The sequence below is a fragment of the Colletotrichum abscissum genome (genome assembly GCF_030869225.1).
Source record: "Colletotrichum abscissum strain IMI 504890 chromosome Unknown Scaffold_21.1, whole genome shotgun sequence".
In the NCBI taxonomy this organism is placed as follows: domain Eukaryota; kingdom Fungi; phylum Ascomycota; class Sordariomycetes; order Glomerellales; family Glomerellaceae; genus Colletotrichum; species Colletotrichum abscissum.
Window position 1 is genome coordinate 517,294 of NW_026850110.1, and position 13,649 is coordinate 530,942.

Below are 13,649 nucleotides of genomic sequence, written 5' to 3' on the forward strand. Positions count from 1 at the left end.
ATAGAGGTAGAGTTGTGACAAGCGCAATGATGTTTGATGCACATTGATTTACCTCTCTATACACCTTGAGAACGTGACCTGGTCGCATGACCAGCCTACTGAGACGATCGCGCCGAAGTGATACCGCAAGCACCGAATCTCAAGACCGCGGGGGATTGTGGGGTTAGTGCCGGCTTACGGGTCGGGAGGTCCACCAAGTGCCGGCCCAGTGACCGAGAGCTGCTGACTTGCACTGTCATGAAGCAAGATGCCCTTTAGTAATGAGAAAGCGACTACATGAATCATGAGGCTTTCCCCATGACGCGACATGTCTGAAGTTTTCCAATCGTCAGATTCTTCCCTCCCTTTTTTTTTTTCCCTTTCTTCTATTGCAACCCTATGTTGATGCCACGCACGCGTCCAGTCCAATCCACTCATCCACACACTTCCACCACACCAAAAGAGATTTCCCCTTCAGGATCACGGTCCCCCTTGCACTTTTGACCCCAACCAATCAGACTCCGAATCGCTACCAACCTAGGGAGTTATTCGCATTGGCTTAGGCGCCTCACCCGCACTAAAGCTATGTTGGCAAGGTGCCATCGAGCGTTTTTCACATGCCCTTTTAATTCCCCAACTTGGACGAATGGCCAGTCAGAAGAGAACTCTTTGGGCTGGCTGATTGAAGGGTTCCCTGAAACTGGCCTTGTTTGGACACAAGAAAGTCAGGTGCAGAACGGATTATACCCACAAGAACCCCATCTTCCCCCTTTTCCCAAGAGGAGAGCGACTGGCTAAGACACTGAGCCTGTCAAAAGCGCAGCTGTCCGCATTTGCTACCTCGTGCAGTCTTTCGGAGCCTGCAACGTCACCTTTTCCAACACCAAGCACTTGGTTTATTGCGCCAAACATGACAAGAAGTAAAAGGGGGGCAACAACTAATGTGCGCAAGGCAGGTGTCTAGATCTTGCAGCTTACTAGACTGATTTGCACAACTGCCGCTAGCGCGGTGGCGTTCAGGTACCGCCATTCCCATATGTTCTCGCTAGGCTCCGTCACACAAAGGTCACCAATATCTCTCGCCTGATGTCTCTCCGTCAGTCTTGGGGTCCATCTGCAAAATCACTGGACGTGACGAAAACAATGTACCGCTTGGCAACGGAGTCCACCTCCCAAGACCCCAAGACCGTAGGCGAGAAGGGAGCTCAATATGACAATAGCAAAGGTCTGCCGAAGCGAAGCAGGCTCAGACCTTGGAATCATCTGCGGGTTCCTGGGGGTTTTCCTCTTCCATGGACTAGGAAGGGCGGCCGAACGCCACTTCCCGCGTGGCCGTCGCCAGGGTCAGTCTGTTCAAGCCGCAACCAACCACAGGCCTCGGGGCCGCGCCGCTGGTACCGATCCCTCGACATCCCCGTGGTCCCCCTTCTTCCGCTCGCGGGGCGCTTTTAAAGCCTTGCCATCTTCCGTCGCCGATTGGCAGATGTCCAAAATGAAACGAAGCCTCTCCCGAAGGGACACTTGGGGGCCCAAAAGCCATGCCAGTTCCCCCGGTGTTTCTCGAAACAGGGACATATTCGGCTCAGTTGGTCCTTCTCGACTTCTATTGGTCACCCTTGAAGAGCCTTAATCTTTCTTTTTAGCCAAACTACATGTACTATGCACGTTTGTCAAGCCAGCCACAAGTGTCTGCGCTCCGCTTATGCGCCCGTCTCATCTCGGAATATTGGCCGTGCCAACCGCGAATCCGCGATTGACAGACCGGACGGGCCGTGATCAGAGCGCAAGGGGGCACCAGCGTCCGAGATATTGGAGCCACCGAGGATGTGGAAGTGTGTCCCGCGGCGGACCATGTCTCAGAGGAGCACGCTTCCTCCGTCCATCACTCCTACACCGCGTGGTGCACCCATTCTCGTGGGCTTAGGGCACGGTCTTCGAGGTGAGTAGCGGGGACGTACATGTGCCATCTGATATTCTAGACCGGACCATCCAAGTCCGATTTGCCTTGCCCTGTGCAACACTAGACGACGGAGAGAGCACAGGGGGTAAGCATATATGAACCAGACTACCATCCACCCTCCTTGAGACCTCCGTTCTCTGCTGAAGATTGGACGCAGCTCTGAGACTCGGGGACTCTTGTCATTAAACAGGGAAGAAAAAAGGGACAATTCTCCTCCCCGTAGCCCACCGGGCGGCGGTGACTACAGCACAGTACCACTACGACTTGGAAGAGGCAAGTCTAGATTCGACATGCGGGTTGCTCCCGCCGCTGAGGTGGCCCTTCTTTGTTCCAAGGGCTGGGCAGAGGAGAACCCTTGGTCCTTGGCCAACGCGGCACGCATCGCTCAATGTTACGTCTGCAGGCTCACACTTGGCCTTTTTCCTATTGTATATATACAGCAAGTCCCATGATGAATGCTTCCCGTTCTGTCCTCATGGTCCTTCAACCCGCTCCTCGTGCGCCCTTCCCCCCGACGACAACATCCACCATCGTGATCTTGTGCCTCTCCCCGAGACATGCCTTTCCTTTTCGAATAGCCACAGTCTCTCTCTCTTCTCTCTTATAAACCTTCTTCGTCACAGTCCTTTCAGTTTCACTTTGGATAAGTAGTCTGCTTCAAACTCTATTCACTCCTTGAAGCCATCTTTGCAAGACCAGACATCCAGAACACCAACTACGGTTCCTTAGCTCCTAGAGCTTTGCATCATCGCAACAATGTACTCAAACTCCATCCTCTCAACCCTCCTCCTCCTCCTCCCAGCCGCCACCCGGGCCTGGGACTCTCCAAACTACTCTGGCCTTACCCGCCTCTGGCAAGATAGCTTCCCCGGCGCCTCAGGCGACCCGATTAACGGCGGCAACTGGAACATCATCACCAACCTTCACGTCAACAACGAGATCCAGGAATACACGACCTCCCGCTCCAACCTCCAAATCTCAGGCGGCGGCACCGTTCAAATCGTGCCCCAAAAGGACGGCAACGGCGCCTGGACCTCGGGCCGCATCGAGTCCCGCTACGTCTTCACCCCCGCCGCCGGCCGCCTCACCGTCGCCGAGGCCCAGATCCGCTTCGGCGACAACGCCATCGCCAACAAGAAGGGCATCTGGCCCGCCTTTTGGATTCTCGGCGACGCTATCCGCAACGGCGTCAGCTGGCCTCGTTGCGGCGAGCTCGACATCCTCGAGACGGTCAACGGGCAGCTGACGGGGTACGGGACCGTCCACTGCGATATCCTTCCCGGCGGCGCGTGTAACGAGCCCAACGGTATCGGCGGTAACATTGGCATCCCGGATCAGGGGTGGCACACTTGGCGTCTGCAGATCGATCGTCGGTCTGGCAACTGGCAGACGGAGACGATTACGTGGTTCCGTGACGGGCAGCAGTTTCATCAGATCAGCGGCGCCAGGATCGGGAGCGAGGGTATCTGGAACACGTTGGCTCGCGCGCCGTTGTTCTTTATCTTGAATGTCGCCGTCGGCGGTAACTGGGTATGTCGATGCCGTTACAAAAGCTTGTTGGCGATGGTTTGACTGACTGCTTACAGCCCGGAAACCCGGATGGCTCTACCATTGGCGGCTGGGGAAGCATGATGGAGACCGCCTATGTTGCCGTCTACCAGTCCACTTAATCTTGCTCCTCATTCACTTAATCGGGCTCTTGAGCTCGTGTTCAACCTCGTCTTGTTGCTGCTCTTGCAACTACGCCGTTCGCTGTACATATGCCAGCATCATACTTAGATACCCATTGTCCACTTTATAGTATATGCACACAACCACGCTCGCTAGATAATTTCCATAAATAATCTCACCGTCATATACATTACAAGCTCACTTGCTTAACTAGTCCAATGCTTCTGATATGCTTTGTTTTGTAGTATTCATGGCTCATATTAATTACTCCTGACTTTCTTCAACAGCCCGTAGGTACCTGACCCAAGTACAACGATACAGGCGCCCGTGCTCCAAGAAATGGCCTCTACTCATAAAACACCAAGCATCTAACCTCTATGCTTTGTCTTCCCTTCGCATCTGCGGGGGTGTTGGGGTCAATGAAGGCCGTGTGAGGCGTGTAATCGGCCCGTCCCGGCTTGCCGCCGGGTCGCCCTTGGCTTCTCGAGTCGAAGCACTTGATGAACATGGCTTCGTCAGGGGTCATATCTTTGGCGTAATACAGCTTGTGCTTGTCGCTTGGTGCGACAGAGAAAGTCTCGCCTACATTGATGTTAGCGACATGAACGTGCTTGGAATTCTACTACAGTGAGGGACACACTCACCCTTGACATCGTAATTCTCCGTCGACCGCGCCAAAGCCGGGTCCGGAAGCACCTCCTTGCCCCGATCATCGTCATCGGTATCCGTCCTCCTGGGGTACAACAGATCCACAGCGATCAGATCCTTGGGCTCCGTCGTCCGCCAGTCAATCACCGCAAGCGGGAAGTCACTCGCCGGGTGTCCGATCGGTCTCCAGACATTAATAATTTGGTACCGTCCATTGATCAGCTCATCCGCCTCAGCTCCCGGAACATGCCTCCTAACACGCGCTTCCGCCGCGCCGGGCGTCTGGTCGACATGCACCTGCTGCACCGGCTGTCTGGGGCTGCTCTTCTCCCTCCTCCGGATGGTATGGTCAAAAATCACAACTTTCTTCACACCGGGCAACTTCTCCCTCAGGAGTGCCTCCACTTCGGCATAGTAGCCGCTTCGCACTGCCTCATCGTCGATGAAGTCCTTCTCCTTAGCAGGTGAGTTGTACACGGCGAAGCCGGAGACGTCGGTGCCGAACTCTTCCGTCGACTCGCGGATGTTCACCACTGAGCGGCGGCGCTCGAGCCGGCTAAAAGAGGTTACGTCTGTATCGACCTTTGCCCAGGGCTTGCTGCCCTCCAGAGTCGCGGGGTCTAGATAGCGGAAGTTGCCGGTAGTCATTGTTGCGAGGGGTCTAGTGTGGATGATGCGGGGAATATTGTTGGTTCTGAGACTGGTTTTGATTGATGATGTGAGTATTGAAGTTCGTCGTAGGATTGTGCTCATAATAGTACCTTATATTCACGTCAAATGCAGGGTTGATGTTGAATTACACAATGCCGTGGGGGGTCAGGAGACGGGAGTTTAAAAGGAGGACTCGTAGGGCGTAATAGGGCGCGCGAATGAGACGACTGGATGATTGCATCACCATGAACCCGCGGCAGTGGCCATTAGTCATTCAGGATTTCTAAGCTGTTTCTCGCAGTGTCCGAGACCCACTACCGGGCTCGGCATCGATTGTGGGGCCTATTGATTTCCAATCGCCGACATTCCGCGATCCGAATTGATGCCGTCCCGAAATGCATGCGTCAATCCCGCGGGGTATGCACCGCTCGACGGCGAGAGAGTCAGCTTCACGGGGTTTAGATCAAGTGCCCGACCGCCCAGTACACCACCAGCGGCATTCTGATCTATTCACTAAACGGTGCTTACTCCAAAGTGAAAAAGCCATTGATTTTGACTCAATACTTCGCGACCATAGCGAGACTTGTAAGTGTGTTAGATAATATGCATGCATGGTCGTAGTAGTCGTTGTCGGCAAATACTTTCACCTATGACTTATACATGACCAGGTAATTCAGTGAATCCAGTCGGGTAAGTCAAGTGTAAGTTATCTAGAAAAAGCATGGATAGATAATGAGACATAAAGTAGTTTCTACCGCGAAAAACAAAAGTTAAGCCGCTTGGGACACATCTTGCTAATTTCCGAAACCGAGAATCGAACTCGGGGCTATGCCTAACCTCTCACAAGATGAGAGGGCATCATGTTGGCCACTACACCATATCGGATGTTGATGCAAAATTCTGCAGGTATCCAGCTCATAGTCAGTTGCTGTTGTGCGTATCCACAGCGGAGACGCAGCCATTTTGACTACCCTAACGGCTCCGCAAGGTTTGGATACACGAAGTCGCGATCGATGCAATTCAATTACACTACCTAAGTGTTCCATGTCACAAAGGGCTAGCGAAGACGTCTTATGACTACTTATGAAGTTGGCAATGCACCAAAGGAATTCATTGTACTATGTGCAGGTACTCGATGCTACCGGAACCAAACTAAGGACATAGAGTCGAAACTCCTTCACCGACCAAGTGTAAGTGGCTTCAAAAGAGAATGTTTCGTATCATATGCTTGATCCAGTCTTGCATCTCAATATGCCACAGACCATTTCACGTGCCTCCAAGCCTCTCGCCTACTGATTCTGACTCTTGAGTCTGGTCCGGGCTTCGGCCTCCCTATGCCAGTCGTTGCCCAAGGGACTTGGGCTTTTGGGACCCTAACGGGCCCGCCGTCAGTACCTTCTAAATCAATACCGAGTATCATTTGCGCAGCAATGCCAAGAAGAAGTCCGTTGGCAAGGTGGCGGCCAGGGCTTTCACAAAGATGCACGGTCAGTGTAAATCATCAAACCAGAGAGAATCAATTCACGTACCAGACATGTTTGCCCCCTCCAAAAGGAAGGAAACCAGGCGGTGATGATGCATTGTAACCCAGTTCCAGAAACCTGTCACCTTGCCAGCTTTCAGGGTTGGCGCCCCATACTTTTTCATCGCTATGTAGAACGCTAAGCGGCATCTGGATATTGTTCCCTTTCTTGAGGAGGTACGAGCGGCCGTCGTCCGATATCGTCGTGTCTGTCATTACCGTTCGTGTGATGTTATCGACAATATTGTGTCGCTCCGTCTCTTGCGCAGAAGACAGGAGTAGTGGACAGTGCTCTTTGATTTTCCCCAGGTGAAGTGTCATCTCGATATGGTCTTGATCAGTTCGCTTCTCGGTAACCGCGGCATTGAGAAGCTCGGTCCGAATACTGGCCAAAAGGTTTGGCTGGCTGTAAATATTCGAAAGAAGCCAGAAGACGAGCGTGGAGATGTTGGCGAGAGCGGTGGCTAGGAGAATCTCAATCTTGGCGCTGTTGTGGATCGACATTCCGAACTTTCGTTCTGCACCGAATCTGTCCTTGGTGAATTGAGGAACTTCGGCGCCAAAATCCTCCTCACGCTTGATGTACGCTTCCAAGGCTTCAATAACCTCCGTTCTTGCTTTGAATGCTTTAGACGCGATGACAGAGGGGGCAAACCCAGGGAAGAGTCTGTGCATGTCATCGTGATAGATCCTGGGTATTGAGAATTAGCCTAGTTTCAATCATGGTAGACGCGCCTGTAGCGTGGCGAGACCGGGACAGATATAAGGATGCGACGTAGTTACCAGAAACTCTGCATGACTCCGCTGTTCTCCCAAGGGCTCAACTTCCCGTAGAAGCCTCTCATGACGGCCCTCGACACTGTCTCACGAGTCCAGCAGTAGAAGTCTCTTGGCTCGAGCTGGTCAAAGGGTATTTCGTCAAGAGAGGTGGCTAAATTGCTGACCCCTGATCTGGTAAGATCAATCAACGAAGGTCCGGCTAGTCCTTTGTAGAGAACCTTAAAGATGGCGGTACGAAACTCCGGGTTCGTCCACAAATCCATCCCTCGGCCCTCCATGCCTACCAAAGTGCGAACAAAGGTGTCAATCAGGGGTTCAAAACTAAGAGTCCGCTTCTGGAAGATGGACGATGCCAGTTGTGGTGAAGATGCCACGTAAAGCTTGCTTCCAAGGATGGGCAACGAGTATGCCGTCATATTGAATTTCTCGCTAGCATCGTATCAGCTTACAATGAGGTTGCACCATGATTGCCCGTCCGACTCCATCATCCCGTAAATGTTCAATCAGGATGGCTCGGGACTTACTGATTCTTGACATGTTGCTTGTAACCCATCTGGATTAGATCAATCAAATGACCAATGAAAGGTATTTTTGGTTGTAGGGCTGGAGGCTCCTGCGAGTCTGGAACTTTTGGCCAGACACTACGAACAAGAAATATGACTAGGCAACAGGCCAAAGGAAACCATATCACTTGGGCTTCGTCCAATGTGCTTGTTATCATTTTGAAAGGGCTTCCTTCTGCAATTCTGGCTCCTAAAATTTGGTTGTAGGTTTTAGACACTAGGCGCCTCGGAGCAAGTCAAACATTCCCTTCCTTCATTTTATGCTATTTTTCGGACTTAAAGACGCAAGCAGCATCTAATTTCGTTATTATCAGCTGCACAATACTTGCAGTTAACTCCGCCACATTTAGCCATGGATGCATTATCGCAACGGTCTCGCGTCTTGATTTGGATCCAAACTCCTCCTGGAAACGTATGGAGAGCTGCGGCGCTAACGTACAGTAAGCAATATTGTCGTGAAAAACTACAACCACCAATCAAATAGGGGTCTGACTTGCAGATGATTTGAGCTGAAGACCACTTCCGTACTAGCACAGTGAAATAATAGACGTGCAGCATGACAGACGTAAGATTATGTGGTGAGCTTTTAGTGCAAATATCAAGATGACTTTTACCGTGGTCAAGATAAGTGATGTCTCGGTTTACAATAGAGGGCCCTTGGCTCTTGGGTGTTGCTGACAACGTCGGCCAGGCTTACACCGCTTGTCAGTTGTGTCACGTATTCGAGACCTTGAGGGTATGTCCAGCGGTCCGCGTGTAAGTCTTTGAAATAATTTCAAATGCTTGAAATTGAAATCATTTGCCCCTTCAGTTTTCGGTTCATGCGATCACAAGACCCAAGCGAGTATTGTTTCCCACTTGTGGTTTGGTCAAGTTAGGGTTCATTAATAAGGAGGGGCAAAGAATCAGGACAATCTTCAACTAAAAGCACCTTATCTACCTCAGAACAAAGAGAAACCAATGAAATATTGCAAAAGAAGAAGGAATCGTTCCATTCCGTGTCAAAGATGAGGATCAAAGGCAAAGATGGCAAAAAAATGACCAACGTGGGGCTCGAACCCACAACCCCCAGATAACCACGACTCTTGAAGAAGAGAAGATAGAAGTCTGATGCGCTACCATTGCGCCAGCCGGCCAGTTGCTTTGATGACGCTTTCCTGGCAGCTTTTCATTTATAGACCCCGCTCTACATGGGCCCCAGACAAATCGCGTCCCTGACTCCCCTTGCCCGCAGTGGCACACATCAGAGCAAAACCCAAATTTTCACGATCTCGTACGTCGTTCGCCCGCTAGTGGACTTATGACGTAACGATTCTCTACCAGGATCAACGTTGCATCTGCTTGTTGAGTGTTTGCATGCAATTTCTTCTTTCTTTCGGCGTCCCGCACACAAAAGCAAGCCAACGAAAAACCCAAAATTCAGAGACCCCCAGTGGCGATCCATCGGGTAATGGGGTCTGGCGCTGTTGGAGAAAAAACTCACAGAAAGTGTTGGAGCTAGCGATGGGGCAAGCGGGTTCGATGTGGGCATCGCTTCATGACAAACTTCAAGAGTGAATGAGACAGAAAATTCTTCAGCAAAATCGTTCTCCCCAGACAGTTCCAACTTCCAGGGAACATGAAGCGAGCATGGCATAGCCTATGTAGCATGCATGAGCGAAGAAACTGTACAGAGCCTCCACTCTTCCGTCTTACACGGAAGTAAGTAGACAGAAACCCTGCCAACTGCTCATGAGAAGTTGATAACCAAAACGAAACGATCTGAGGTTCGGAGCTCCACCACACGCGCCGTTGTTCAAATTCGTGCCGCCGGCTAGATGGAAGCACGCCGAGCACGCCTTGGACCTGCCCTTTTGCTCTTCGCCTTAGAGCTGCCCGAAACTCGTTGCCTCCTAGGCTCAGCATCCAGCCAGGCCGCCTGCGGGCAAGTCATCCCGCCTCCCGGGAGCGCCTCCGGCAAGTCCCCATCAATCACGTAAGAAAAACCACCTCTTCCGTCGCCCGCAACTTGCCTCTGCCACCCCGGGGGGCGCTCTCCAACACGCCCCTCCACCCTCTCCCCCCTTTGGACCCGGCTGTCACCGATCCCGAGCAAAAGCCCTGAAGCGCGGTCTCTCAGACTCTCCCCCTCCTCTGCCACGGCTCCTTTCGCATCTTCGCACCCTGCGAGACGCCCTGTGAACCATCCCAAAACGGGCCGGCTCCGATATTCGCATACCGTCTCTCTGACACGGCTCTCGCATGACTTTCGGTCTGGCTTGACTCATAGAAAACGCCCCGAATCACCACTGAGCCCGCCTCCTGCCCCTACCTACCGGATTGCCATCCGAAGGCGCTTGGGCAGGCTGGCCACGACACACCCGGCCCGGTGCGCCGGTTACACATCATCCCCCTTCTCCTGCACCCTACACCGGCTACACATCATGCTGCGCACGGCAAACCGACCACCGCCCACCGTCCGCCAGGGGGCGCTTAAGAGCCCCTCCGCACACCGCACTATCGTGAGATGACCTTGGAAGTTGAATCATCCATTTCGAGACTATAATCGCGCCATACAAACCACGGGGCGGAAGCGAGCTGCCCTTTCGAGCGACGTGGCATAGCTGCTTCCGGGTAAACATGCCGAGCAGGGAATTACTTTCCGTTTCGACTGCCTACGTAGTAGTACTATGCGTGATGTCCAAGTGAGCAAGTTTAGGAAACTCACAGCATCGCATTAATAACTCGGCAACTCAACTCTATAGAGCGTATGCCGCAAACTCACGATACTCTCATCTCACCGGTACTCAATGTCCCGAAAAGACCCTTCACTAGACTACTCCAAAGCTCAGATCAACCGCTCGCCAAGGATATTCGCCGTTTGTCGGCGGGCGTTCTAGACTCTCTCGAATCTCAGAATTCCGTCCTAAAATTTCTCCAACTCTCACCCCAACGCACCCAACTAGTAGTTTTCGTCAAGTAATTGTTTCCTAAGATTAACTGAATAGCTTGAAGCTCGGGGCATTCCCGTCCCAAAAAACCTTGCAGTTCCAGCAGGTCTTGCAGCATCCGCAGCGGGTAAACGCAATGCGAGAACAAAACTAGCAGACAGAAAACGTGGGATGAGCCGCAAGGTAGTGTACACATCGGACAAGTACCTGCCAATAGCCTATAATTATCAAGGGTCGTGACTCGAAAGGGATTTCACATGTTACCATCCCGCGTACCGTGGGTCGCATAGTCTGTGGTTTCGTTGCGGAGGGGCAAATTTTGTTTGAAGTTGTCTCTATGTTCACTGAGTAGTAATACTGCCGCACAATTTGCCGTTGAAGCGCACTCGAAGCATGAAGTCCAGCTAAGTCATTCTTAAAGTCAGTCCCAACAAGTCACATTGAAAGATTGAGAGGAAGTGCAAAGTAATTTTGTAGTGATTTGTATAATTAATTCTTGCTTCAATTGTATGTTTCGTCGTCGAGCTAGCTACTGAGAAGCCATGTGACGGGAACCTTGGCATCATCGATCATGCGCCTCTTCCATCAGCTCTGTTCAAAGTCCCCGTAAAACGCCTCGCAATGCAAAACACTTCCTCATGGTCATTTCACTCAATACCATGCATCTCTTCAAAAATTCACTGTTAAAAATCCAACTGAGTTGTGACACTGTCTTTCCCGCCAAAAAGAGTTATAATCCTATAAGAAAACAAGCGCCTAGTTCGGAAACCAGGGGGTATAATGCGGTTGAAAAAAAGCAGATCCTAAATCCAATAACTTTTTGTTTTCCTTTTCATCCCGTCTCTTGAATTATTGTACGTGATTTTTTTGTGTTGTGTTGATTAATTATTTTTCATGACTCTCCTTCTCTAGTGGTGGTGGTGTCATGACGTGGTGGATCCGCCGGTAACGGATCCCTCCCGGCTATGTGCCAGTCCGTTGTGCGCTTGGCCGTCAAGGTGCTCAAGGCTCATGTAGTCGACGGGAGCCGCTTCGTCGGGGTACGCGGGCGGCGAGGGGGGAACGTCCTGGTAAACGGGCGGCGCCTCGTTATCCCAGCTGACGCCGAGACCGGGGCACTCGGTGAGCATCACGTGGTAGTGCATCCTCAAGATGCGTCCGGTGCCCGTCTGCGTCGCGAGGTGGGGCTTACCGACAGGCGCCCACTCCTTGGAGACAACCATCTCGATCATGAGTGCGTGGGAGACTTCGGTGCCGTCGCTCGACTTCATGTCGCAGGCGTATCGCGGGCCGTGGCTGTGCTTGCTGGCGACGACGCCGTAGTCGAACTCGAACTCGACGTGGCCGTCGGTGCTGGTGTAGTCGGACTTCCAGCCGTCGTGCATGTACTTCTCGCCGAGGACGCGGGTCTCGGTGCGGGCCACGCCCTTCTGCTGAGGCTGGGTGTTGTTGTTGGCGTTGCCGGGGACCGGGGCGTGCTTCTCGCAGGCGGGGGCCACGGTCTTGATGGTCTCCTCGAGCTTCCACGTAACCTTCTTGAGCTTCCAGAACTCGACCGTCTTGTTGGTGGCGTTTGCGCTGGTGAGGCCGTCGAGGCGGAACGAGACGTTGTGAGTGCCGGCCGGGTGGATCACCTGGTTGTAGTGGGCGCTGGCCTTGATGTTGGTGGGAGGGAAAACGCGGACAGAGTGATGCGGGAACTCGGGTTGAGGGAGGGAGCGCTTGACGTCAAAGTTCTGCTCGAACTTGATGGGCGTCTGCGAACCGGGTGTGCCCTTGACGAGGATGGCCTCGGCCTTGAACTCGTAGGCAATGGAGGTGATGGGCGTGTCCATGGACGCTGGGAGGTGGCCCTCGAGGAGGATAGAGAAGGGGAACTGGTGAATGCCCTTCTTGAGCGTCGTGGGGTGCGTGAGGAACGTCCAGCGCTTCAGCTCGGTGAACTGGTTGGTGCACTCGCCACAGTGGTTGGTGAAGGGGCGCTTCTGCTGGACGTGGATGTTGAGCTTGGCGCCAAAGGTCTCGATCTGGAGCTGCTCGTCCTTGACCTCGAGTTGCATCTGACCCGAGACGAGGGCACCGGTAGAGGACTCTGCATCTCCGAAGAAAACGATAGGCGGGCTCTCGATCTTCAGGTCGAGGCCTGCATGGGAGTTGTCGTGTGAGTCCTTGTTGGAGCGGCCAAAAGGCAGAGAGAGGCGGTGGTGGTGGTGCTTCTTCTCTTTGAGGTGGTCTGCGGGATCTGCTGCGAACATGTTGTGGTAAGGGATGTGCTCGCCGTCATCGGAGGAGTAGGAAGAGTGGCGGTCGAGAGGGACTCTGCGCAACAAGCCTTCGTCCTGGATGTTGTTGTGACGGGGTTGGTGATGTTGCTGATTTTGCTTGGTCTTAGTCTTGAGGTTTGCAATGGCAGAAACACTGAAGTTCTCAGTGGAATTCCGCAGGAAGTTTGCTACGCGGTGGGGCATGATTGGGTGCGGTTGTGTGGTGCGTTCCCCGGATTTCGAGGGCTTGCTGAATCTTGGAAATGTTCGGTTGCGGCCCTCAAGTCTTCTTTTGTAAATCTTGGCTGGCTAAGATGGGCCAACAAGATGGACAGGGGTTAAAGGGGGTGAGGGGGGGGCGGATGAACCGCAAAATAAGGGAGGTGGTGTGACGTTTTTAGGGCGTAGGTTCGTCCAAGAGGATAATGGGTTCCGTCAGAAATTTTTGGAAGCCCAAAAAGGACAAAAAGAGTCGATTCGCCGGATCCCGAAGGATAGGCGAGGTAGATGCGGGCGCGCGCAGGTTCTTTTGGGTGGGCGTGTGGTGGTAAGGGTGTAAGGCGCGAGGCCGAGGGCGAGCGGCGGTGTGAGTAGTGTAAGTGCGTTGATGAGCTGATGGATGGAATGCGGCAGGTCTGCTGATGTTCCCTGACTGACTGATGAGTGATGCGTGGTATGGGT

General features: G+C 52.8%; 6 protein-coding genes across 6 annotated transcripts; 2 read left to right on the forward strand and 4 right to left on the reverse strand.

Annotated features, from left to right (window-relative positions):
* Positions 1-1,189: 1,189 nt before the first annotated feature.
* Positions 1,190-1,609, forward strand: CABS01_09075 (uncharacterized protein; the record flags this gene model as incomplete). Its single annotated transcript, XM_060542432.1, has 1 exon — positions 1,190-1,609. One exon carries the CDS (start codon positions 1,190-1,192, stop codon positions 1,607-1,609), a length of 420 nt encoding a protein of 139 aa, XP_060400713.1.
* A 1,086-nt stretch (positions 1,610-2,695) lies between these two features.
* CABS01_09076 (glycosyl hydrolase family 16) lies at positions 2,696-3,609 on the forward strand (the record flags this gene model as incomplete). Its single annotated transcript, XM_060542433.1, has 2 exons — positions 2,696-3,469; positions 3,526-3,609. 2 exons carry the CDS (start codon positions 2,696-2,698, stop codon positions 3,607-3,609), a joined length of 858 nt encoding a protein of 285 aa, XP_060400714.1.
* Positions 3,610-3,956: 347 nt separating this feature from the next.
* On the reverse strand, positions 3,957-5,011 carry CABS01_09077 (methyltransferase; the record flags this gene model as incomplete). The annotated part of the gene is made up of 2 exons (XM_060542434.1): positions 3,957-4,192; positions 4,255-5,011. 2 exons carry the CDS (start codon positions 5,009-5,011, stop codon positions 3,957-3,959), a joined length of 993 nt encoding a protein of 330 aa, XP_060400715.1.
* A 1,414-nt stretch (positions 5,012-6,425) lies between these two features.
* CABS01_09078 (prostacyclin synthase) lies at positions 6,426-7,932 on the reverse strand (the record flags this gene model as incomplete). The annotated part of the gene is made up of 3 exons (XM_060542435.1): positions 6,426-7,122; positions 7,215-7,640; positions 7,736-7,932. The coding sequence occupies 3 exons, from the start codon at positions 7,930-7,932 to the stop codon at positions 6,426-6,428; spliced, it is 1,320 nt and encodes a 439-aa protein (XP_060400716.1).
* A 2,734-nt stretch (positions 7,933-10,666) lies between these two features.
* On the reverse strand, positions 10,667-10,900 carry CABS01_09079 (uncharacterized protein; the record flags this gene model as incomplete). The annotated part of the gene is made up of 1 exon (XM_060542436.1): positions 10,667-10,900. One exon carries the CDS (start codon positions 10,898-10,900, stop codon positions 10,667-10,669), a length of 234 nt encoding a protein of 77 aa, XP_060400717.1.
* A 727-nt stretch (positions 10,901-11,627) lies between these two features.
* On the reverse strand, positions 11,628-13,172 carry CABS01_09080 (LMBR1 domain-containing protein; the record flags this gene model as incomplete). Its single annotated transcript, XM_060542437.1, has 1 exon — positions 11,628-13,172. The coding sequence occupies one exon, from the start codon at positions 13,170-13,172 to the stop codon at positions 11,628-11,630; it is 1,545 nt and encodes a 514-aa protein (XP_060400718.1).
* Between the last annotated feature and the right edge of the window lie 477 nt (positions 13,173-13,649).